Source organism: Diabrotica virgifera, chromosome 5 (genome assembly GCF_917563875.1).
Source record: "Diabrotica virgifera virgifera chromosome 5, PGI_DIABVI_V3a".
Classification (NCBI taxonomy): domain Eukaryota; kingdom Metazoa; phylum Arthropoda; class Insecta; order Coleoptera; family Chrysomelidae; genus Diabrotica; species Diabrotica virgifera.
The window spans coordinates 118,193,781-118,221,294 of NC_065447.1; the positions used below are offsets into that span (position 1 = coordinate 118,193,781).

At 34.7% G+C, this 27,514-nt stretch overlaps 2 protein-coding genes across 2 annotated transcripts in view; one reads left to right on the plus strand and one right to left on the minus strand.

Moving 5' to 3' along the window:
* The window catches only part of LOC126884315 (exportin-2), a 140,133-nt gene that overhangs the window by 96,490 nt on the left and 16,129 nt on the right, over nucleotides 1-27,514 (minus strand). Inside the window, exon 4 of the mRNA XM_050650254.1 lies at nucleotides 21,527-21,672. Within this exon, the coding sequence (XP_050506211.1) occupies nucleotides 21,527-21,672 (146 nt within the window). The remainder of the gene's footprint in view (nucleotides 1-21,526; nucleotides 21,673-27,514) is intronic.
* Nucleotides 13,753-14,532, plus strand: LOC114342832 (uncharacterized). The gene is made up of 2 exons (XM_028293642.2): nucleotides 13,753-13,870; nucleotides 13,981-14,532. The coding sequence occupies exons 1-2, from the start codon at nucleotides 13,802-13,804 to the stop codon at nucleotides 14,530-14,532; spliced, it is 621 nt and encodes a 206-aa protein (XP_028149443.2). The 5' UTR covers nucleotides 13,753-13,801.

A 27,514-nucleotide genomic window follows, 5' to 3' on the forward strand; every position in this document is an offset into this window, starting at 1 on the left:
TCGTTGGTTAAGTCTTTGTGTATGATTGCTTTTGGTTGTGTAGGTGTTGACTGTCAGCCAGCTTCCTGAATTATACTATTTAATTGATCTACTGTTTCGTCAATTTCGCCATCAGATTTTAGTGGGATGTTTAGATCCAGTCTCTCAATAAAGGATAGCCCGGAATTTAATCCAATTGGTATATTTACTACTTAGATATGGTCGAGGTTCTGTTTTGAGGATATTCGTGGATATCATGACCAAGACAGGAGAGTGGTCGGATGAAAGATCGAAACAAGATTGTGCTGTCTGGGATTTAAGTGGTATTCCTTTCGTCACACAGAAATCGACCAAATCTGGAATATTGTTTGTGTCTGTGGGCCAATATGTGGGTTCGCCAGTAGATATGCATTTAAGGTTGTTGGTTTCCATTGCCATATACAGGGTGAGTTTTTAGTGCGGGATCGGTCGATAATTCCATTATAGTATAGAATATCGAAAAAAGTTATTTAGAAAAAATGTAGGCAATGATATTCTCTAGGCTTGGAAAATATGTCCATTTCTGCAGGGTGATCAATAACTGCGTGGTATATCAAACATATAATTTTTTAAATGGGACACCCTATATATTTTTTGATATTTATATTCCTCTCATAATTATTGTTCATATAATATAGGGTTTTGAATTACTATACAGAGTATTTAACAAGTTATGACCATTTTTATTTCGAAATCCCTATGAGATTAACACCATGTATATACATAAGTAATTCGTAAACAATAATTTTTTTACATAATAAGATAAACAATATACTGTAGTTTTTAAGTTAAGATTAATTGAAATCATTGACAAATATTTGTATATTGAACGTATTAAATGAGTGCTGAAAGGCGTATGTGGCGCCCTCTGGGCAACACATAATTTTTGGTAGGGAATTTAGTTTTCTCGTCCCAAAAAAACCTCAAATACCAAATTTCGTGATGATATCTCATGCCTGTCAGAAAATATTCAATAATAAAAAAAAAGTTTAACTTTGACACCCTGTAATCTCGGTTATTATAAACTTGGTACTAAGGTAAGTTAGCTTAAATCGGCCTATTTTAACCTCAGGAACCTGAGGTTAAGCTATGGCCCATTCTTTACCAAACACCCTGTATACATGGTGTTAATCTCATAGGGATTTCGAAATAAAAATGGTCATAACTTGTTAAATACTCTGTATAGTAATGCAAAACCCTATATTATATGAAAGGAATATAAATATGAAAAAATATATAGGGTGTCCCATTTAAAAAATTATATGTGATATACCACGCAGTTATTGATCACCCTGTAGAAATGGATATATTTTCCAAGCCTAGAGAATATCGTTGCCTACATTTTTTCTAAATAACTTTTTTCGATATTCTATATCATAATGGAATTATCGACCGATCCCGCACTAAAAACTCACCATGTAAATCCTTCTAGCCATGGCAGGTACTCGCCATGCAGGTACTCGCATATATTATGATGACGACATGGTATTGATAACAAGAACAAAAAGAGAACTGCTAAGATTATTGAACCTTTTTCAAATAAAAGTTAAGCCGTACAGTTCGACTATTAACGAACACAAAACAAAATTTATGGAAATGGGAGATATTTATACACTCAAGGAAGATCAGGCTTTGAACATTAGAATAGATAACGATGGAAAAGAATATTGTTTCGAGAAAGTGAAAGAATTTGAATACCTAGGGGTGACTGTAACGGAGAAAGGAGATAACGTTCCAAAAATTAAAAAAAAAGAATTGCAAAGGGAAGGCGAGCGGTTGGAGCATTGAGCAAACAAGAGTAGTCTTATCTCAATAGAAAGATGGGAACGGAGCATACTGAGGAAGATTTTCGGTGGTGTAAAAGAACAGTGGGAGAGAACAAATGGAGAAGACAGACGAATGTGGAAGTTCAAGAACTGTTTGAGAAGCCAGCAATCAGCCATATGGGTATAAAACTTGAAGACTTCGCTGGCTGGGACATGTGGAAGGGATGTCAGGGGACCGATGGGCGAAGAGTATGTTAAGAGGTGAGGGAATAAGAAAAGGAGGGGTCGACCGCGGAAAAAGTGGCTGGAAGCAGGCAAAGAGGATCTACAAAGAGCATGCATTGTAAATTGGAAGACATCTGCCCTGGACAGAGTAAAGTGGACACAGACAGTTGTTTACGACCTAGATAAGTTCCAATAAACTTGACCGCAAAGCGAAAATCTGTATGAGGAATAAAGTATTGTAATACAAATTCAATGGGATCGGTTCATTTACTTTGTTAAATATAATGTAATTTATCATTCAAAATGCATTTTACTTTTTTAATTCATGTAAATCAAAAATACATACATAAAATAGACTCCAAAAACCAACAATAATCTATATGAATCAAAAATGAATCGAGCGAATCAGAATATGAATAGGTAAGCCAATTTGTCGAAAAGTGGCTCACAAGGAAGAAATAAGGTATTAGGGCAGTCAATGAGGGTATTTGCCTCCGAATTCCATCCTACTACATCGATTTACTTGACATTTTCACAGTAAGTAGGGAATAGCTCAAGAAACAAAGTCTACCCTATGCCGATGTGCGCTTTTATCTTGGAGGTGATTCCCACCCCTTCTCGGGGGAGAAAAATGTTTTGGTTAAAATAGCCACGGAAAAGGCTAGATAACCTAATTTTAAGCAAAAACTCTTTCATGATTATTTTTTGAAAACTCAATATTTTTTGAGTTATTCGTGGTTGAAAATTGGCCATTTTCATTGAAAAATGACACCTTTTCGGACGGATTTTTGCGAATACCTTAAAAACTATGCATCTAACAAAAAAACTATATAGTCCGTTCGCTAAACTCAGACTCAACTGGCTAGTGATTATGCTAGTAATTTTGCCAATTTGATAAAATTGCCAAAAAAATAATTATTACTAAATATTTAGTAATTTTGCAAATTTTGTCAAAATTGGCAAAAAACAAAAAGTTACGTACTAAAATCTTTAGCCATTTGCATCTGAGTTTAGCGAACCGACTATACAACATTTTTCTGTAGGTTATAAAAAAACAAAGAGATTCGTTCCTTCATAAATCTTCTAGTTATAATACAAAGAGGGATATGGTAGGTAAGAAGAGTTTGTTTTTTTGCTGCATGCTCAAATCGGTGTATTCAACTTGAAATAACAGAGGAACTGTCGATTTTAGGTGTATAATGATAGTAATAACTTTTGTAGTGCTTGAAAAGACCTTTAAAATGAGCAATACTAATTGTTTATTACATGCAAACTAAGCGAGATATTCTGCAAAAAAGTTAATGAATAATATATTATTTTAAGAAAAAATGAGAAGTATATTTAACCCATCATTTATCAGAATTTAAATACATCGTTTTCCTTCTACAATACTTTTTATTATAGTGTTATTTCTATGTTCAAAAAGTTGGGCTGGATTAAAATGAATGGTTTTTGAAAAAAATAAGATCAAATTATAGAGCGCATTTGTAAATTTTCTTAAAAATTTTCCTTTTTTTCCATGTATCTTGAAAATGATAACGAGATACAGTAATTAAAAATAGAAAGGAAATTTTTATCTGAAAAAGGCCTACATTTTTGTGTGGTATCTTTTTTAGTATCTCTTATCTTATTTGAGTATGTAACTTTTAGTATCTCTTATCTTATTTGAGTTACATACTCAAATAAGATAAGAGATACTAAAAAAAGATATCACACAAAAATGTAGGGCTTTTTCAGATAAAAATTTCCTTTTTATTTTTCATTACTGTATCTCTTATCATTTTCAGGTTACATGGAAAAAAGGAAGATTTTTAAGAAAATTTAAAAATGCGCTCTATAATTTGATCTTTTTTTTTTCAAAAAGCATTCATTTTAAACCCGTCCAACTTTTTGAACATAGAAATAACACTATAATAAAAGGTATTGTAAAAGAAAAACCATACATTTACATTTTGGTGGATGGGGGTTAAAATGACTTCTCATTTTTTCTTAAAATACATTAGTTATCAATTTTGTTTGCAGCATATCTCGCTTAGTTTTAATGTAATGGACCTTTAATATAGCTTATTTTAAACGTCTTTTCAAGCACTACAAAAGGTATTAGTAGCATTATACACCTAAAATCGACCGTTTCTCTGTTATTTCAAGTGGAATACACCAATTTGAGAATGTACCAAAAAACAAACTATTTCACCTACCATATCTCGTTTTGTATTATAACTAGAAGATTTATGAAGGCAAGTGTCTCTTTGTTTTTTTATAACCTACAAAAATGTTGAAAATAGTTTTTTTAGTTAGATGCATAGTTTTTAAGGTATTCGCAAAAAACCGTTCGCAAAGGTAGTATGTTTCAATGAATATGGCCAATTTTCATCCACGAATATCTCAAAAATTATTGAGTTTTCAAAAAAAATTATAGAACAGTTTTTGCTTATAATTAGGTTCTCTAGCGAATTCCGTGGTAATTTTAACCAAAAAATTTTCCACCCGTAAGAAGGGGTGGGGCACCACCCCCAAGATAAAAGCACATATCGGCATAGGGTAGACTTTGAATTAGGAAATAAGGCGAGGCTAGGTCCAAAATTTCATTAAAATCCATGCAGTAGGATAGAATTCGGAGGTAATATCCTATTCTTGAATCATTTCTTATATCGTTTTACGTTTTTGCTTTTTGCGCACAAATTGGCGCATTTCTTGTACAAGAAACTGTGTCGACACACAAAGAACTTGCACCCGTGTATGACAATATCCATTTTTTGACATATCAGAAACGATATAAGAAATCATACAAGAAATTGTATAGTGTCATACGGCCTTTAAACTTGAATAAGTAAGTATTATAGCTTACAATCCCGTGTAAATCATAAATATTAATAAAACTATTGTTATTTTTTGCTTTTATATTGTTATTTTCAATTCTCGATTACATTAGAGTGAAAAATTATAGCAAAATAAAGTACAACGCCACTTGAATAGCACCTATGTACGCCGTTGCTCCCGCTTGGCGGCGCTAGTGTAGTTGGAGGTCAACGTTTTGACTATTTGTTAAGTTTGTATATGGTGTTTTTGATTACGATTTAATAAATAATAAATTATGGCCGAAATATACGGATCATGGAGACTGTGCGTTGAAAAACGAATTGAGGAGAAGGAATGCGAGAGTTACTGGAAAAAGGAAGCCCATATCGAATGATTAACTATATTAATCATCGTCTCAATGTTTTATTTCTATAGCTCAGAGGGTATTTATTTGGTATTGACTCACTCCCCACACGAGTCTGACAACTGTGTATAATATGATATGTGGGATCTGCCTTACTTTTTTATCAATTTAAAATTCACAATTAAGTGCGCTCAGCATTAATTTTTGTGTTTGTCTTATTTAAAAATGTGATATTCTCAAAATATGGCCACCATGACAGTTGCGCATTTGGTGTAAATTTGGTTTAAGCATGGGTTGAGCGCAGTTGATTCTGCAATGTTATCTTATTTAAAAAAAAAATTATAATTCCTTATGGAAATATAGAATGTGTTAATTTAATTAAGTACATACAATTATTTGGGTGTTTGTCTACGTGAAAGGCGAGCTTAAAGTACAGCTGGTTCCAAAAAAAACTGATACGACTCTTAGTAAGATTTGATCATTTTGAGCAGTGTATGATTGGTCTGACATTATACAATATTTAATATGACAGACAAATAATAAAATAAACAAACAAACAGCCATTTTTTGAGGTTGAAGTTATCTGACAAAATTTTAAGATTTGGTAGTGACAGTGACAGTATGTAAATAATAAGTATTTATCCTTCAAAATTTAATAAATTAAATATAATTAAACTCATATTCATTATATCACACCTCATCAAAAGCTTTTTGCAAGAACATAGTCAGCGATTTTGATATGGCTTAGAGTCAGACTACATCAAGATCGCCTATAAATCGTGCTGGTAATTGCCTTGCAGCGAGACTAAAAACAAAAAGAAGAAGAAGAAGAAAGTACACTGCTCAATTTTCTACAAAATACGCTTTAAGAGTCGTATCAGTTTTTTTTGGAACCAGCTGTACCTCGCACAAACCTTATGGAAATTAGGTCCCAGTGGATTTAGTTCATACTTTGGGAAAATACTCTTTGAAGCATTGTGATCAAAAGTTCTCATGGGCACAACTCGGTAGTAACGAGGATTTTCAAGATATAGAGGCACAAACTCGGAAAATTATAACATTTTCTGGGTATTCCAATTCCCTGAGTTACTGGTTATCTGGCAACATGTAGAAGTTTGGATAAAAGAAAAGTACTAGTTGTCTAGGATTTTTTCCTGGCTATCCAATGGCGACCTTTACTTTGACCTTGACCTTCAACACCCGTCATCTTCTAGAGTTTTTAGGGTTTTCGGCATTAAATTGATATAAACAGATTACTCATGGGTTTTTGGGATCGCTAAACACGAATATGCCATCAGAATTGACCTACGGAGCACGTGGTGGCCAAGGCCACTGCAAGGGGACGTCATATTATAGAGTTTCGATGGTTTTCGGCATTTAATTGATGCAAATGAATTACTGGAGGGTTTTTTGAGGTCGCTAAACACGAATATGCCACCAGAAACCGACTCCCGGAGCACCTAGTTTCCAAGGTCAATGAAAGGGACTCCTAGAGTTTCGAGGGTCTTCGGTATTACATTAATGCAAACGGATTAGTTATAGGTTTTTGGGGTTGCTGAACACGAATACATGAGCACAGACACAGGAGCAGCTGGTGCCTAAGACAGGTTATCTTCTGGAGTTTCGAAGGAATCAAATGGATTACTCTTAGGTTTTTGGAGTTGCTGAACATGCATACACTAGCATATCCGACCCATGAATCACATTGTGCCTACGGCACGTCATCTTCTGGAGTCTCGAGGGTTTTCGGCATTAAGTTGATAAAAACGGATTACTCATAGCTTTTTGGGGTCGCTGAACGCTAATACGCCATCAGATCTGACCCACGGAGCACCTGGTGCCTAAGGTTATTCATCTTCTCGAGTTTCGAGAGTTTTAGGTATTAAATTGATACAAATAGATTACTCATGGCTTTTTGGAGTTGCTGAATATGAATACGCCATCAGAACAGACACCGCAGCACCTATCGCCTAAGGCAAGTCATCTTCTGGAGTTTCGAGAGTTTACGGTACTAAATTGATGCAAACGGATTGGTACACACCGAGTACTCGGAGATTTTCTGAGTTGCTGTTCAAAGAAAACGTACAAATTGGTGAAAAGTTTTGCTATTTGTAGATTTTTATTAAAATAACTATGTTGTGCTATTCAATTGTTTTAATTATTTATAAACATAAACTCAATTTATATCTGACAATGTTTTTCCTTCATTTATTTTAAGATCGATTTACTATATTCTATTTTGATAGTGTTATTCATCGCGGTCATTAGATACTCCATGAGTCTTTTATCATATTCGTGTTGAGCAACCCCAAAAACACAAGAGAAATCCGCTTGCATCAATTTAATACCGACAACTCTCGAAACCCCAGAAGATGACGTGCCTTAGGCACCAGGTACCCCGATGTCTGTTCTGATGGCATATTTGTGTTTAACAGCCCCAAAAACCCATGAGTAATACCCATCTGCATCAATTTAATGCCGAAACCTGTCGAAACTACAGAAGAAGACCTGCCTTAGGCACCAGGTGCTCCGTGGGTCGGATCTGATGGCGTATTCACGTTCAGCAGCCCCAAAAACCTGTGAGTAATCAGTTTACATTAATCTAGTACCGAAAGCTCTCGAATCTCCAAAGCATGACGTGCCGAGTACCAGGTACTCAGATGTCTGTTCTGATGGGGTATTCGTGTTCAGCAACTCCAAAAACCTATAAGTAATCCGTTTGCATCAATGTAGTACCGAAGACCCTCGAAACTCCACGAGCCCCTTTCATTGACCTTGGAAATAGGTCTGCCTCCGGGAATCGGTTCTGGTGGCATATTCGTGTTTAGCGACCTCAAAAAACCCTCCAATAATTCATGTGCATCAATTAAATGCCGAAAACCATCGAAGCTCTATAATATGACGTCCCTTGCAGTGGCCGTGGCCACCACGTGCTTCGGAGATCAATTCTGATGGCGTATTCCGTGACCCGTCAAAATAGCCCGGTCAAAACAGTCCCGCCAAAAAAGCCCCATCAAAATAGCTCGAACACAAAATAGCCCGCAAACAAAATAGCCCCGACAAAATAGATCGCACACAAAATAGCCCCGGTCAAAACAGCCCCGGCTAAAATAGCCCCGGCTAAAATAGCCCCGGCTAAAACAGCCTCTTATAAACAATTACATAATTATTTATACAAGGTGTCCAAAAACTTATTTTTAATTTAAATTATTTGACAAAAAGGAAGAATGTATTTAATTTATTTAATTTAAAATGCATTTTACTGTTGTCCGAAAATAGAAAAAAATGTTTATATCATAAATAAACATTGATTTTCGCTTAACTTAAATGTTCAAACTTCCAAGAGGCACGGAAGACAGGACTCGAGTTATCTGAAAAGACCATTTTTATTTAATGTGGTTAAGATAAACATCTGAATAGAGGTTAATCACCATTTCCGAAAAAATGTATTTTTAAGGTGATACAGTAGCGATCAACAGGTGGCAACAAAGGCGCTCGAATATTACGAAAGTTCTGCGAACTTTCAAAAGTGGGGCAACAGTGCGTCGGTAATTCGACACTGACAGTGACGTTTATACTATCAGAAACAATAATTTTTATACACATAGGCGCGGAATGTTGCCAAGTCAGTGACGTTCGATTCTTGTTATAAAAAAAAATCGATTTTTAGTAGTTCCAAGATTACACAAAATCTAGGCATGGGATAAAAAAGTTTATTTGAAGAAAGTGTATTTTTTGTCTTTCTTAATGGCGGTACAGGCTCCTTTTTTCAATATTTTATTTAGTTGTAGAGTAATTTCCACATTCTAACATATTTCTGAAATTGGGCTCTGTACCGCCATTCTTTATTATATTACGAATATGTGTGCCAAATATCTCGACAAAATATTCAAAATTAGAGCCGCAATCTTGGAACGCGTTTGTTGCTACCTGTTGATCGCTACTGTTTCCTGGAATTATTTCATGATGAATTCTGAAGGGAGCTTTTTGTCGGGGCTATTTTGTCGGCGGTCTATGATTCCGCGGCTATTTTGTCTGCAGGCTATTTTGTCGGAGCTATTTTGTGTGCGGGATATTATGTCGGGGCTATTTTGTCGGAGCTTTTTTGACGGGGCTATTTTGACGGGGTACCGGCGTATTCGTGTTTAGCGATCCCAAAAACCCATGAGTAATCTTGTTTATATCAATTTAATGCTGAAAACCCTCGAAACTCTAGAAGATGACGTCCGTTGAAGGTAAAGGTCAAACTAAAGGTCGCCACTGGATAGCCAGGAAAAAATCCTACACTACAAGTACTTTTATTTAATCCAAAATTCTACATGTTGCCAGATAACCAGTAACTCAGGGAATTGGAATACCCGGTAAATCTTATAATTTTCCGAGTTTGTGCCTCTATATCTTGAAAATCCTCCATACGATCGAGGTGTGCCCATGAGAACTTTTTATCAGGATGCTTCAAAGAGTATTTTCCGGAAGTATGAACTAAATCCACTGGGACCTAATTTCCATAAGGTTTGTGTGAGGTACTCTAAGGTGAAATAAGAAAAATTTAAGGTTAGGTTTGATCAGGTTATGTTTTAGTCACTAAAGAATATTTGAATGGTACTAATTAGGTCACTTTAATTTTCAGTTATTAACTTGTTTATATAATTTTCGATTAGATTAGGTTTGATCAGGTTATGTTTTAGTCATTTTAAAGCATATTTTAAAGATAATATGTCACTAAAATGTTCAGTTATTAACTTTTTTATATTATTTTCGATGACGCTAGGTTAGGTTTGGTCAGGTTGTGTTTTAGTCACTAAAATATATTGAGAACTTGAGAATTATTTAAAATTGGTATTTCACATTATTCTATATTATTACTTCAAATATAATTTTTTTTATATGTTCACTCCATAAAAAGCGATTGTAGATGTGGCAACAGTGTGAATGTATATAAAATTGCATATCTTAATCCGTGCGTTTATTCGCGGTGTGTACTTGGAGGGGATACGAGAAACGATCGTGCGCGAATAGCGGAGAAATATTGCAACTTTATTAAATAATTCATATTGTCAATTCAAATTGTCAAATTGACGTACATTTCATACCTACTGTCATTGAAGAAGAAAAATTATATATTGCTCCACAATATTGATATGATACGCAATTATTATATGAAGGTAAATTTAAATTAAGTGTATTTTGCTTGCAGGACTGCATTTTAATAACTAATTTTATTTACTACATACAATTGTTTACTTTTTAATCGCATCACCTGAATCTTACTTTGTCTTCTTATTATTTTTTTGGACTATGGCCTTGACAATTATCCAGTAACCAGGACTAATATAATTGGCCAATATAATTAAAAATGCGAAGAAAGTTGCTGAGCGTAGAAACCAGGTGTCGCTTTGCCGAACTTGCACGGTCCCAATAATAAATTTTGATCTGAATTTTATAGTGAAGTATTCTATTTTTTACAGTCGAATCTAGTGGCAATACGTAATCTGTTTCAACAAAATGTTTATTGCAGATACGTGCATTTATTGCCAGCACATATTTATCCCTTCTTATTGCTACAATCCACTATTTTCTCATCAGAATATCTTTGGGAAACATGTGTCCTGATGTTCTCGATGAGCACAAACGCACAGTACAACATTGAGGGATTTTATTTTGTCAAGTTTAATTCACACAGCGAAACAAATATGCAATATTTACTTGGAAATACACATAGTTTCAAAAGTTATGCATCACCCCTCGTATTCACGATGTTTACGCTTTTATAAGGCCGTATCTTTATCACATACTTAATGGGGCCTTTTTTATAAAAAATATACCATTTTTGTTTTTTTTTATTTTATTGGATTACCCATTTAATTGACCTGGTTTTGTCAAGGTGTAAACATTTGAAAAGTTTATTCTGGTGAATTTTTGAAAACGTGATTAAAAATGAATCGTACTTTAATTTCTGAGTTGGACCGTATAAGAATTATCGATTTAGTTGAAGAAGGCCATTCACAGCGGTTCGTGGAGGAAAGAATGGGTGTTTCTCAGAGTGATGTCTCACGGATATGAAATAGGTTCCTGGAGACAAACTCGATACGGAATAGAGCTCGGTCTGGTAGACCCCGAGTTACCAATGATCGATAGAATAGATATATCAGAATTTCCACCCGTAGAAATTCTTCGATGTCTGTATCAGCACTCCGGAGAGAATTCAGGCATGCTACAGGTGTCAGAGTATCGTTGTCTACAATAAAAAGAAGAATTTTGGACTCAGGTTTGAGGAGTCGTCGACCAATAAGGCCATCTGCACACACAGTTACTAAAAAGAAACCAGTTGGTAACTTTAGTTATTAATCAGTTACTTAGTAGTCACTGCCATGTATTTTAATGAGTGTCCGCACACAGTGCTACTAGTTAGCAGCCGGTCTATAATGTGGGAGTGATCAGTCGACAGCGGACTGGACATGCAGGTCGCTTGGGGACTAGTTTCAAACCTCTTGTGATATTTGATTAAAGTTTAACACGCAAATTGGCGGAAGAGTCGTTTAATATAAAATTAGTGCAAGAAGTGGAAAATATCCGTGCCTATATAAATTTAATTCACTAGTTTTGATGGGAAATAAGCCACAATTTTACTAAAAAAATGATTTTATTAACGTTTCGACGTCCAAATCGGATGTCGTTGTCAAAATACAAAAAATATTAATAAATTAAACAAAAGTGTTGTTGCTTAGTAAAAAATTGTTCTAATAATTTATTTAATCTGACTCATTTATATTGGCAATTCAGACGTATATTATACATTTTAAAGTAGAAGACTTTAAAATGATATTGCCAATATTTATGAGTTGCGTTCCTGGGACGACTTTACTGACAGAAATTCATTCGATTACATGAAATCAACCCCAACTCAAAAATATCCGTCACAAAAAAATCATAACATGTGATCTGTCTTTAAAAATACAACTACATGCAACGGTGAACGGTATAAAGTCTTCTACTTTAAAATGTATAATATATGTCTGAATTGCCGATATAAATGAGTCAGATTAAATAAATTATTAGAAGAATTTTTTACTAAGCAACAACATTTTTGTTTAATTCATTAATATTTTTTGTATTTTGACAAAGGCATCCGAAAATTGTGGCTTATTTCCCATCAAAAACTAGCTAATTACAAAAATTCCACAAGAAAATAGCTTCAGGACAACATATATAAAATTAAACACCGCCTAGTAACAAAGCTACTCAGTACAAAGTACAGTCAAGAAGTGACTCGTTTTATTAATTTTCAGTAGCGTAGTGTGCGAGTCATAGTTGATAACCAGTTGATAATTTTTGTTACCAACTAGTTTAGTTTCTTTTTATTAGCAGTGTGTGCGAAAGGCCTTAGGGTTCCTCAGCTACAACCTAGACCTAGATATGTTTTGGACCGCCTCCAGTGGGCTGAAGAATACATAGAGCTCCCCCAACTCTTTTGGAATTTTGTCCTTTTCTCAGACGAGACCAGAATCTGTTTAAATATTGATAACCGGCAAATTTGTGTGTGGCGAGAGCCAACAAGAGCCTCACAACTAGCCACACACGAATTCGCCGGTTATCACTATTTAAACAGATTCTGTGTTGTTCTGAAGCTATTTTCTTGTGGCATTTTTACAATTTTAACTATTTAGAATGGGAAATAAGCCACAATATTATTAAAAAATGATTTTTATTAACGTTTCGACGCCCAAATCGGGTGCCGTTGTCTTATTTATATATATATCAGTATTTTGTATTTTGACAACGGCACCCGATTTGGGCGTCGAAACGTTAATAAAAATCATTTTTTAATAATATTGTGGCTTATTTCCCATTCTAAATAGTTAAAACAGATTCTGGTCTCGTCTAAAAAAAGCGCGAAATTACAAAATTGTTGGGGGAGCTGTATGTGTTCTTGAGCCCACTGGAGGCCAAAACATGTCTAGGTTGTAGCTGAGGAACTCTTATTGGTTGACGACTCCTCAAACCTGAGTCTAAAATTCTTCTTCTTATTGTAGCCAACGATACTCTGACTCCTGTAGCCAGCGGCGTATCCAGAGATGGGGCCCAGAGGGGCCGGGCCCCCCCCCCAAGCGCTTCATCGAAATTACCAATTCTATTTTTCACCACGATATAAAATACAGAAACGAAAAAAAACATTCTCTCTCTCAGATATAGTTAATCTTCTTAGAAGCCAACTGCCCACCGCAACAAGATCATAAAATTACAGTTATTTTAAAATCTTGGGTTTGTCTCAGGGTAACTCTCTAACGCATCTCATCTAGCCGACGGTCAGCGACCTTGAGCCGAACAGGAGCGCCCTATCTAGATTTATTTTCTAGCCACAGCCACAGATTCATTCGCTTAATAACCGTTGCTCCGACGGGACGTCCTGTTTTCAGTATTTCAGTGGTGCGGTGTGCGGACTGCGGATTTAGTTTTCTGGCGATATTGTAGTATTTCCACTTCCACATGTGCTTCTCGTTAGTTGAAAAGATAAGAAATTTCATTCAGTATTCTTGACGCGACACGAGTCCACAAAGACATTGTAGTAACGTTTTATTTCTAAAAGTTATAAACTATTTACAATTTGCTCAGTTTTTATTTTTTTAAAATGGACAAATTTATTATAAAGAAACCTCGTCTGGATATTGAGAGTGAGGGGGAATCTCGATCGATAAACGTAAGTAGATACTCAAATAATAATAATTATTTTGGATTCAAATTTTTATACTTTTGTGGCCTGTTGATAGTTTTCCAATTTTTTTATACTTGTTTCTTGTTTGATTTCAGGTTGCAACATGTTCAAATGATTTTTCCAATCCATCTACTTCTCAGGCCACTACCACCAGCTGTTCCAGTTTCCAAGGATGTTTAAAGACTCAAGTCGAAGTTGAAGGATTGGTATTTGCAAAAAATGATATTGGGCATTTTGTTGGAGTATCAAACATAAGTGATGCAGATAAGATAACTTTATTACGAAGAGTATGGGAACCTTTGCCTTCCCACAAGTTCTGTGTTGAAATTATTGGGTCAAAGAAACGCACTTTCCAAGTTAAATGGCTGCAGAGATTTCCTTGGTTGGCCTACTCTGATAAGCTGAAAGGTGCATTTTGTAAATTATGTGTAGTATTTTGTCCATCAGCAGTTGGTAGTGGATATCATGAGTCTCCGGAAAACTTAGTAAAAAAAGCTTTCCGTAAATGGAAAGACGCCATTGAAGTTTTTCAGAAGCATTCTAGGACAAAATACCATCAACACTCAAGCATAGCAAAGGATGAATTTTTTAAAGTTTTTGATGGACAACAGCAAAATGTAATTCAACAATTGCAGAAAAAAAAATAAAACTGAAATAGAAAGAAACCGAAACATTTTAAGATCAATTATCGAAACCATAGTATTGTGTGGGCGACAAGAGATACCATTGCGAGGCCATCGCGATTCAGGTCGTCTGTCACTTGAAGAACCTAATATAAATGATGGGAATTTTAGAGCTTTGTTACGCTACCGAGCTAATCATGGTGACAATATATTAGCTGAACACATACAGCATGCTCCAGGAAATGCATCATATTTCAGTCCCAAAGTGCAAAATGAGTTAATAACTCTTATGGGGAAACAGATAGAAAGCGCCATCTTGACGAGAGTAAAAAAATGTACCTTCTTTACAGTGCTAGGTGATGAAACAACTGACATAAGTCGTGTAGAACAATTCTCACTTTGTGTTCGTTACGTTGATTTTGAGTGCATTGATCTGAGAGAAGACTTTATTACATTTGTTCCAGTAGATGACGTAACCGGAGCTGGTCTTGCTTTTGCATTACAATCACAAATCATACGGCTAGGACTTCGAATGGAAAATGTTCGTGGTCAAGGTTATGATGGAGCATCAGCGATGCGAGGGGCATTCAACGGTGTTCAGTCGATCATAAGACGAGATTTTCCTAAAGCAATGTATACACATTGTTCATCACATTGCCTAAACTTGTGTTTAAGCGATGCTGCAAAAACACCATACATCCGAAATTGTTTCGCCAAAATATCTCAAATTAGCACTTTTTTTCGAGCTTCAGCAAAGCGAGCTAAGATTCTAAGAGATGTGTTAGAAGAAAGAGGGAAAGCCAATAGTGGTCTCCATAGATATTGCGAAACTAGATGGGTGGAAAGGCATGACGCAGTTATTGTTTTAGCTGAATGCTTTGAATGCATTATTTCTGCACTGGAGGTTGTCATCGAAAACCATAAAAATGATGCAGCTATCGAAGCTGCTAGTCTACATACAAGCTTATGTAAATTCGAATTTATAATAACGTTGACTATAATGTCAAAAATGTTATCTGTAACATTAACTACATCCAAATATTTACAAAAGGAAACTCTTGAGTTAGGTGCAGCGTTAGAAAAAATCAGCTTGACGGAAAAAACTTTTTCTAACATGAGGACAGATGACGAGTTTTCAAAAGTTTTCAACATGGCTCAATAATTAGCAAACAAATTAGAAGTTCCTGTGATGGTTCCGAGGATAGTTGGAACACAAAGATTTCGGTCAAATATCGAATCACGAACTCCAGAAGAGTTTTATCGTCGTACGGTATACATTCCTTACATAGATGAAATAATGACATCCCTAAAAGACAGATTTTTAAGTCACAAGGATATATTAAGAGGGCTTGATAATTTTGTGCCCGCTAACTCTGTCAAAAAACAATATGATGACCTAAGACCTGCATTAGAGTTTTACAAAGATGATCTGCGGAGTTCAAACAATTTCATTCTGGAAGCGGAGTACAATCTATGGAAAACTCACTGGCAGACATTTGCAGCAGATAAGTTACCCAAAAGTGCGCTAGATACCCTTAGAAACATGGACTGGGACATGTTTCCTAATATTAAAATTTTATTAACCATTCTCGCCGTAATCCCAGTTACAACAAGTTCAGTAGAACGATCATTTTCAACGTTGAAGAGGCTGAAAAACTACCTCCGGAATTCTACTGGGGAAGAAAGATTAACAATGTTAACACTACTAACCGTCCACCGAGATATACCAGTAAATATAGAGGATGTCATCAACGAGTTCAACAACCAGAAGAGTAAGTCTTTCGTGATAAAAGTAAACAGTAAGCAATAAGTATTATACTCTTCTTTTATACGTTATTTAATTAAAAGCTAATGTTCACTACTCTTTTAATTTTTTATGGCCTACAAATTTAGTTCATATAAATTTAAATACCCTCATACATAAATTTATTATTATACGATATGACTTTCAAATATTTTTCGCTATTAAGTATGGTTCAGGTTTGCGTTTGATTGAATTTGGATAATAATCTATGAAAATAGTATAACCTTCATATTTATATTTATAGATGGGTATAGGTATATTTCTAAAGTAACTGAGAGGCCCCCCCCCAAAAGAAAATCCTGGTTACGCCACTGCCTGTAGCATGCCTGAATTCTCTTTGGAAGGCTGGCACAGACACAGAAGAATTTCTACAGATGGAAATTCTGATATATCTATTCTGTCGATCATTGGTAACTCGGGGTCTACCAGACTGAGTTCTATTCCGTATCGAGTTTGTCTCCAGGAACCTATTCCATATCCGTGAGACATCACTCTGAGAAACACCCACTCTTTCCGCCACGAACCGCTGTGAATGGCCTTCTTCAACTAAATCGATAATTCTTATACGGCCCAACTCAGAAATTAAAGTACGATTCATTTTTAATCACGTTTTCGAAAATTTCACCAGAATAAATTTTTCAAATGTTTACACCTTGGCAAAACGAGGTAAATTAAATGGATAATCAAATAAAATAAAAAACCAAAAATGGTCTATTTTTTATAAAAAAAAGGTCAATTAAAGATGTGATAAAGATACGGATTTATAAAAGCGTAAACATCGTGAATGCGAGGGGTGATGCATAACTTTTGAAACTATGTGTAGATTGATTTGAAGTGTTGACGTAAGTTGACGTGACCTCCAACTACACGAGCGCCACCTACGTTGAGCTTTCCAGATTAGCTGCCATTGGCCAGTTTTGAGTTAACTCAGCATGCACGTTTAGAGGTTAAATAAACCAAATTGTTATTTTCTTTGAGGAAGCTGTTGTTTCAACAAAGCATATCAAGTTGACTACATTCTGCGCACATTATATTATTTAACATGAATTTTCATTAAGGAACTGCCAAAAATCTCAAAATCAATCAGTATATTTCATATTATTTAATAAAAAATATTTTTTCAAAAATTGGTTAAGTATGTAAATATACTGCGAGGCATAAGTTAGGGATATAGAAAATTATGCTCATTTTTCATACTAGATTTTTTCATGAACGGATTCCGCTAATTTTTTTTATTATTTTAGATTTTTGTGTTAGTGTTTACACAGTTGTGCAAAGGTTTACCCAAACTTCTTTTTTGTGCTTATACTGGGCGAAAGAAAAGAAGTGTTTTTCTTATGTTAAGTTTGAAACACCATGTAGGAAGGACGAGGTACAAATATGAGAATAAATCGGAATCATCTTGTAGTCTTATGTTTTGTGAACAGTTTGCTTTTTGAATGTCCCTGATATCTTTAGAAGCATATAAAATAGGTGGTTTTACCCATTAACATGTGTTTTAACTGAAACTAAACTAAAATAACAATAAAAAATAACAGTTAAGAAAACTTTAAAAACAGAAGGGCACATAACGTAAACAGTTCTTATCGACACCTATTCGCGGTGTGCAAGTACTTGGAAGGGATACGCGAAACGATCGTGCGCGAATAACGGAGAAAAATTGCAACTTTCTTAAATAATTCATATTGTCAATTGAAATTGTCAAATTGACGTACATTTCATACCTATTGTCATTTAAGAAGAAAAATTATACATTGCTCCACAATATTGATATGATATGCAATTATTATATAAAGGTAAATTTAATTAATTGTATTTTGCTTGTAGTACTACATTTTAATAACTAATTTTATTTACTACATACAATTATTTACGTTTTAATAACATAAACACAGACATAAACACATAACATACACAGACTTTACAAAGGCGTTTGATCGGGTAAATCACAAGATTTTAATCAATAAGTTGAGAGGTCTGGGTATCCAGGGTAAACTTTTAGAATGGTTGTTATCCTACCTATCTGAAAGAATACAAATAGTGCGTGTTCAGGGTTTTCAATCGTTTGAAATTAAGGTACCTTCGGGAGTGCCACAAGGGTCACACCTTGGACCCCTTCTATTCAATATCTCATCATCATAGTCATTAACATCTTAGTAGATGTGTTGTGGTTCATAATTGGGCTTCAGCAGCTCGGACAGTTTGATTGATAATATTTCTCCACTGGTCGCGGTCATCAGTTACATGTATTGCCTCAGTATACTGTTTGTTGAGAAGCTTTTTAGTAATGTCCGCCCATCGCTGTGGAGATCTTCCGCGTTGGCGTTGAGTCTGAGGCCTTCCTTGGACCACCAACCGCTCCATTTTGTGATCACTCCGATGGATATGACCAAAGAACTTTAAAATTCTAGAGTAAACGGTACTGGAGAGACGCTGATCCGGTTTAATTTCATCCAGAACCGAGACATTTGTACGACGAGCCGTCCATGGAATTCGAAGCAGGCGTCTCCATGTCCACATTTCAAAGGCGTCTATACGTCGTCTATCTGATTCTTTGACTGTCCATGTCTCGCATGCATAGTAAAATATGGAAAAGACCAGAGTTGAAACGAGTCTCTTTTTGTTTGTCATAGTAATGTGACGATCACGCCAGACCCCGTTTAGTTCACTCATTGCTGCTCTTGCTAGTTGAATGCGTCTTCTAATTTCGGGTTCACAACTGCCTGTGTTGTTAACTAGAGCTCCAAGATATATCATAGATGAGACTACCTCGCATCCCGCAATAGTTTGGGTTTCAGGAAACTGTTGTTGGCGATCAATAACCATGATTTTGGTTTTGTTGTAGTTAACCATGAGTCCAAATTTAGCACTTTCTTCCTCGAGTTTTTTTAATAATTCAATAATTTCTTCTGGAGTAGAGGCTAGAAGTGTAGTGTCGTCTGCGAAACGCAAGTTAGATATATTAACACCACCTAGGTTTACTCCTCCCTCCCAACCATCCAAGACTCTGCGCATTATGAACTCCGAATAGATGTTAAATAATAAGGGAGATAAAACGCATCCTTGGCGTACTCCCTTCTCCAAAGTGCATTTGTCAGACAGGTATCCGTCCATTCGAATATATGCCAGGTTATCTTGGTACAGTTTGCTAATAAGGTGAGTCAAGTGTTTAGGTACACCCATTGTCGTCAATGTGTTCCATAGTTTGTCCCATCTAACATTATCAAAGGCCTTTGTATAATCCACGAAACATATAAATATCGGGATCTGGTATTCTCTGGCTTTTTCTATGATGTTTCTTACATTAAGGATTTGTTCTCTAGTACCTCTGCCCTTTACAAATCCAGCCTGCTCCAGCCTATTCAATATCTATGTTAATGATATTGCCTCCTGTTTCCACTTTGCTTTTTTCCTAATGTTTGCTGACGATTTAAAATTATATTTGAAAATCGAGAATGATGGTGACTGTCAAAAATTACAATCTGACTTGGATCGGTTGAGCTATTGGTGTGATAACAACGGAATGGAACTTAATGTTAAAAAGTGTCACTTAATGGTTTTTGGTCGAAATAGAACTCCTGCAAATCATATCTATACTATTAAGGATTGTCCTTTAGACTCTGTATCTCAGATAAAAGACCTAGGTGTTGTGCTCGATTCCAGCTTATCCTACATCCCCCATATCTCATCTATTGTCTCAAAATCACTTCAACTTTTAGGGTTTATCAAACTTGTGCAAAAGACTTTCTAAATATCCCATCCATAAAAGTATTGTATTGTTCACTTGTGAGACCTCACCTAGATTATTGTTCATGTGTTTGGTCTCCACACTATAACACCTATATTCTAGCTATTGAGAGAGTTCAGCACAAGTTCTTAAGATTTGTTGCATTTAAACAAAATCAGAGGGTTGATGAAATTAATTATTTTAATATAGAAAAGTCACTCAACATAACCTCTCTCCAAATCCGACGCATGCATAAGGATCTCACAATGTTTTATAATATACTACACTCCAATAATTTTAGTCCTCAACTATTGGAGAAAATTAGCCTCCATGTTCCCAGTAGACAAACGAGGCTAAATCAACCTTTTTACATTAGACCGCATCGCACTAACTACGGACACAACTCCTTCATGTCCAGAACACCTAGATTTGCTAACCAATATTCGGAAGGTTTAGATTGTTACAGTTTTCCAAATAAATTTAAAGCTCAGCTTAAAAACTGTGCGTGATAACTTGATATCCTTGTGTTTTGTACATTTTTTGTTAATGTTTGTTATTTATTTAATGTTCCTAGTTTGTATGACTAAAATTTTTAAATTTACTTTAGGTTAGGTTATAAATCTCCTGTGATTAATGTTTATACTGTATTTTAATTGGGTGATTGCCCGTTGATAAATAAAAAATAACCTAAATCTTATTTTTTCTTCTTATTATTTTTTTGGTCTATCCTTGACAATTATCCAATAACCAGGACCATATGATTGGCCAATATAATTAAAAGTGCGAATAAAAGCGCAGAGCGTAGAAACCAAGTGTCGCTTTTTCGAACTTGCACGGTCCCAATAAGAGTTATTTGTCGACCTGGTAAGCGGTATGCGGAGTGCAACATACGAGAGACGAGATTGTTTAATGGAGGCTCTCTGATGCTTTGAGGTTTTTTTTGTTGTTAAAGATATCAGAAAAATTAAAAAAATAAAATGTTTAGAAAATACGAGACTACAACATAATATCGATGTATACCCACCATTGTACCTTTTCTTCCCTACAGGGTGTCTTAAATTTTTGTTTTGGCATTTGTGTTAAAATACATGTTCAAGAAAAAGAACCGTCTATTTTCTTTCTTTCTAAAGACATCAGGGACATTCAAAAAACAAAATGTTCACAAAACATAAGACTACAATACGATTCCGATGTATACTCACATTTATACCTTGTCCTCCCTAAACGGTGTTTCAAACTTAATATAAGAAAAACACTTATTTTCTTCCACCCGGTATAGTACAAAACAGAAGTTTGAGTAAACATTTGCACTACTGTGTAAACACTAAAGAAAATTTAAAATAATAAAAAAAACTGGCGGAATCCGTTAATATGTTCACGAGAAAATCAACTATGAAAATGAGCATAATTTTCTCATATCCCTAACTTATGCCTCGCAGTGTAAACTAATACAAAAAATATTAATGTTTACATCTGTTTTTGCTTACCACAAATAAGTCAGTTAGAGGCTGTGCCAATTTTTCTAGTACATACTTAATCTCTATCCACAACTCTTGTGATTTAAATTCATAGCGATATTTTTTAAAAAGGGAATGACCTGTTCTTAGAACTCCATTTATAACATTGAAATCTCCTGAAAATAAAGTTTATTGTTGAACAGGCTATCAGAAATCATCTAAAATTAATTATAGGAAAAGTCAAACAATAAGAAATGCACGTAATTTTCCCCTTGTTGCCATATTCTAAATTTAAAAAATATATAGGGAATAATCAGATTTTTTGACATGCTATTGCTATTACAGCGAGCATTTCATTGGCTAGAATTAGTGACGAGGTTATATAACGTCATTATTATATTTCTTGAGATTATAAATGGTAACTGACGTATGTCACAATATTGGAGGTTAAACATAATGTCAAATTATTGTTTTCAAATTATATTTTATTTATTTAGTTTATATTTTTATCAACAGTTTATTTTTTAATCAACTTCATTTTCCCTTCCCTATCCTTGATTGGGTCTTATTGTATGGTAGGTTAATTGGTGCTAATTTTAAGAAATGTTGCTGGCTAAATAGGCACAACTTCCAAAGGTCATAAAAGAAAAAAAATAAACAAAAATCGTACATAACCTTCTATAGGACAACCTTCTATAGGACAATGTCAGTTTGGCACTTATAGTATAGATTATCTTTGTTTCACACTCTTAAAGGCAAAGAGAATCAGTGTAGCCAGTAGCTGTTGTAGTAATACATATATGTTTTTTTTGGCAACAGCGCTGTCCTGTTAAAACTTGACGATAGCGAAAAAACTAATAATATGAGGAAAAATTTGTTAAATATTTTTGCCGTCAAGTTTGTAACGGTCGGTTATGATGTCATTAAATTTATGACGTGCATTCCTAATTGTTTGACTTTTAGTTTAGTAAACTTCAGATTATATGAAAATGGATATTTGAATATGCACCCCCTATTTTGTGTTCAAAACAATATTCAAAATTAACCCTAATAAGGTCAAGATGTAGATATACTTTTCTATTCATCTTCAACACATAGCAAGGGAACATTTAAAAAAATGAAAGAGGAAAACATACATTATAGTGTGGCAACAGGAACAACAGAACATCAGGTGTGGGACGAGATGATAAGGGTGGCGCAGTGGACGAAGGCGCCGATTTCTAATCTGAAAAAATGAACAAACTATGGACACTAGTATCTGGATTACTTTTTGACCCAGATGCTCACAAGAGATGATTGCTTTAGATTACCATTACAGGCTCAGAAAGGCAGAAAATGACAAATGCTGGTACTGCCAAATGTCACTCACATACTGTTGGTATGTGATAGATGGATAGTCAGAAGGAATCCGCTTGAGAGAGAACTAGGAGGCAGGCTGCAATCAGTCACGGAACTGGTGGACAATATGCTAATGTCGCTGGATTGGTGGAGAACCGTTCAGAAGTATGAGAAGAGAACACTGGAGAGAGAAAGGAACAAGAAGCTGATTGAGAGAGAGAGAGGGGAGAGAGAGAGAGAGAGAGAGAGAGAGAGAGAGAGAGAGAGAGAGAGAGAGAGAGGAGAGAGAGAGAGAGAGGAGAGAGAGAGAGAGAGAGAGAGAGGAGAGAGAGAGAGAGAGAGAGAGAGAGAGAGAGAGAGAGAGAGAGAGAGAGAGAGAGAGAGGAGAGAGAGAGAGAGAGAAAGAGAGGAGGAGAGAGAGGAGAGAGAGAGAGGAGGAGAGAGGAGAGAGGAGGAGAGAGAGAGAGAGAGGAGAGAGAGAGAGAGAGAGAGAGAGAGAGAGAGAGAGAGGAGAGAGAGAGAGAGAGAGGAGAGAGGAGAGAGGAGAGAGGAGAGAGGAGAGAGGAGAGAGAGAGAGAGAGAGAGAGAGAGAGAGAGAGAGAGAGAGAGGAGAGAGAAGAGAGAGAGAGAGAGAGAGAGAAGGATTAAGAAATCTCCAGCGAGAATTCGTGAAAATTATGCTTAGATTAAAAGGCACATGAATGGTGTACCGATGTTATGATCTAACCATGGTGGTCTGGTAGCTAATTGATTGTTAACCCTTTACTGCAGATGACTCAAAAGATGTCGTTCACTTGAGGCTGACGATATACTAAAGTTATGTGCCCGTGCTGATGGTGTCAAAAGACGTCATCCGCCTGTGACTTAAAAAGCGAATGATGTTGAGAAGTGACTCAAATTTTTTTGCAGAAATTGGCTGAAAATAACTCATATAATAATAATTGAATTATCTTCCCACTCAAAAAGGTCCGGAACATTGTTTAAATTATCAAAATGTTAAAAAATGAAGGAAAAAGTCAATTTTTCTTCGTTTTTTGATTATAATTTTAAAAGAAGAGAAAACTATAAAATTATTAATTATTAAATTTTTTCCGAGAAAAGTTGCACTGACATAAAAGTTGTGTAATTTAATTTCCTATAAGATAGGATTGGTTAAAAAATTTAAAAATTGTGACCCTTGTTGCAAAATAGCAATAATTGCGAAAAAAAGACATAAAAAAAGAAGTATTCGCATTTTACTTTTTTCAACCATTTATGCTACACTTAGGACCTTCATATTTCACACAGAAAAACTATGTGATATAATAAAACAACACTGCAAATTTCATTCAATATCGGTTCAATAGTTTTTGCAAAAAATGCAATTTTTCAAAATTTTGCAAGACTGAAAATAAAGCAGATAGCAAGATGATTTTTTTACATATAGAAGAACACTGTACATTTCATTTGCAATTTGCAAAATTGAAATCGGTTAATTACCACGGCGTCAGGATTTTTTTAAATAAACATTAATTTTGGTGCTACGCGCAGGACAGCGGATACGTTTGCTCTGATTGGGCATTCCAATGACCTGTCAAAAATTATCGAATATTGCGGCTGTGGACAAACAAATGTGTTGTTGTTAATAATAATTGTAAGTTGGTGTTTTGGAGAACAGAGACAAAAGTAAGTTTATACTTGTAGTGACTTTTTAAATAGTTTTTAAAAGCAACAGGTACTTAAGTGTAAATATTTTAGCATTGTAATGAAAATTATATATTCGATTTGGAAAATGTAAAATGTTCGATTTACACAAGTTGATTTCCAACAAAAGTTCTGCCAATCTTTATCGAATATATTATTTTCTTACTCTATATTTCGTTGTATTTTAATATTTTAATTCCACAAAAATTAACTTAATTTGATTATTGTTTATGAAATATTGTTTAAGCAATTGCATATGTTTAAAAATAATAAACTTTTATTCTCTAAGAACAAAAAAATTTTTGCTAAAAAAAAACATTATTTCAAAGGACAGAGTATGTGTTTTTATTTTGCAATAAACAAATTTATTTATTTATTTATATCGAAATGTACTAAAAATTAAAATTTATCAATACGTTATTTGTGATTTTTGCTTCGAGTTACATCAGTTTAAAAAAAATGATAAAAATCGCTTTACTAGAATCCAAGATAATTTTTTCATATTTCATTTTTTTGTTTTTATTTTGAAAATTAGATTTCATTTTTTCTCAGCTCAATAATTCGTATTTTTTACTGATCCGGAATATGTTTATAAATTTTTTAAGGTGTTTGTGATTTTCAAACATTATGAAAGTTTGTACATAGAAAGAGCTTCAAATGACAAACATTTAAGCGCAAGAAAAATTCACCTATTTTTTATATTTTTGTCGTAGATGGCACTCAACTTTGAAATTCTCTATCTAGGAAACTACTATATAATAATAGTGTCCCGTTTTATACCGCTGGCGCGGCTTTGGGATTATAGCAGGGTAGTCTGCTATATCTAGGGCCTACGGTATACAAGGAAGGTAACAGGGCCAGTGCTACGCTTCAACCGCCTATTATTACCCCTGGTTTTACCCAAGGTACTCATTTTATTCAGGCTGGGTCGACCTGGGGCATATAGACATTTTAAAAATGTCTAGTTGTTCTTTCCGGCGCTAGGATTTGAACCCCGGCCTACCAGCACGCGAACCAAGCATACTACCGCCTGAGCTACGCCGGCCCTAACTTTTTTTAACGCCGAAAACTACTAACTTTTTTTTCAAAGAAGCGTTTTTTAAAGACCTTTCCAATGAGCTTTTATAAATTTAATTTGATGGCGTAGTTTAAAAGATATTTTATTTGTTTTAAGCAAAAAAAATATTTATTTAAAAAAAATCCTGACGCCAAGCTAATTAACCGATTTTAATTTTGCAAATTGCAAATGAAAAGTGAAGTGTTCTTCTATATGTAGAAAAATTTCGACTTGCTATCTGCTTTATTTTCAGTCCTGAAACATTTTGAAAAAATGCATTTTTTTGCGAAAGTTGGATTGCAAAATTTATTTTGCAAAATCTATTGAACCGATCTTAATTAAATTTACAGTATTGTTTTATTATATCATAAAGCTTTTCTGGGTAAAGTATAAAGGTCCTAAGTGTAGCATAAATGGTTGAAAAAAGTAAAATGCGAATACTTGTTTTTATGGTTTTTTCGCAATTATTGCTATTTTGCAACAAGGGTGACAATTTTTAAAAATTTTAGCCAATCCTATCTTGTAGGAAATTTATTTACGCACCTTTTATGTCAGTGCAACTTTTCTCGGAAATGAATAATTTAAAAGTTATAATCAAAAATCGAAGAAAATAGAATTTTTCCTTAATTTTTTGACATTTTGATTATTTAAACAATATTCCGAACCTTTTTGAGTGGGAGGATAACTCAAATATTATTATACACACACCGGCAAAATTAGCCGAACACCTTAAAAATGGGACATGTTTGATCTCTCGAATTTCCTAAACCTGTTGTCCGATTTGAGTGATTCTTTTAGTATGTTATAGCTTTATTAGTTAAGAATATCGCTGTAATAATATTGTTGCTAGACAGGTAAATGTCATTTTATACCGGGTGTTACAATCATACTGTGTTTTTTTCTTAAAGTTCGGAACACTCTGTGGAATATTCTAGCATATATAAAATATTAAAATTAAAACTCGATTGTAGACTTAGGCTTTCTTAACATTTTTTTTTGATTCATTTGCTTGTGTTGGAAAATGAAAAAGTTATGTGCTTTAACAACTAGCATGCTTTTTATCAATAAATCTTCATAGTAGGGGAGGAAAGTATGCTAAATTTGCAGTTACTCGAGCTTTATGGGGACCTATTGGATTGTGAAGAGTTGCTGCTAAAACCAAAAATAATTAAGTTAAGTTTTCCATAAAGTGTGGGACTTCCCATTTTTTAATTTAATTTTCCATTTCCACCAATCGTTTTTCCGATTATAGCACCATCTATCCATAATTGGAAAAATGCTGCGAATAAAAGTTGCTTATTTTTACGTCAAGGATCCAAATCTGCAATAAAAATTGGGGGCTCCTATTTAAGATTTTTAAGTAACCCCCCACCCCACCTCCGTGGGGGGTCGTGTTTGGTGCCATTCAGTAGATTTTTGAAAAATATTGAATAGGTGTATTTTACAGTTTTACGATCTGATGTTCATTTCGCGAAATATCGCAGGGTTCGTATTTAAAATTTTTAATTTACCCACCCACCCCTCTCCGTGGGGTGTCACTAGCCCCACGAAGTGGGGTGGGGTATTTAGTTTAAAATCTTAAATAGGAGCTCCCAATTTTTATTGCAGATTTGGATTCTTTACGTAAAAATAAGCAACTTTTATTCGACACATTTTTTCGAATTATGGATAGATAGCGCTACAATCAGAGAAAAATGATTGTTTCAAATGGAAAATTAAATTAAAAAATGAAAAGTCCCCCAATTTATGGAAAACTTAACTTAACCTTTTTCTGATTTTAGCACATACTCTTCACAATCCAATAGGTCCCCATAGCGCTCGAGTGACTGCAAATTTAGTATACTTTCCTCCCCTACTATGAGGATTTATTGATGAAAAACATGGATAGTTCTTAACGCACATAACTTTTTTATTATTTCACATAAGTAAATGAATCCAAA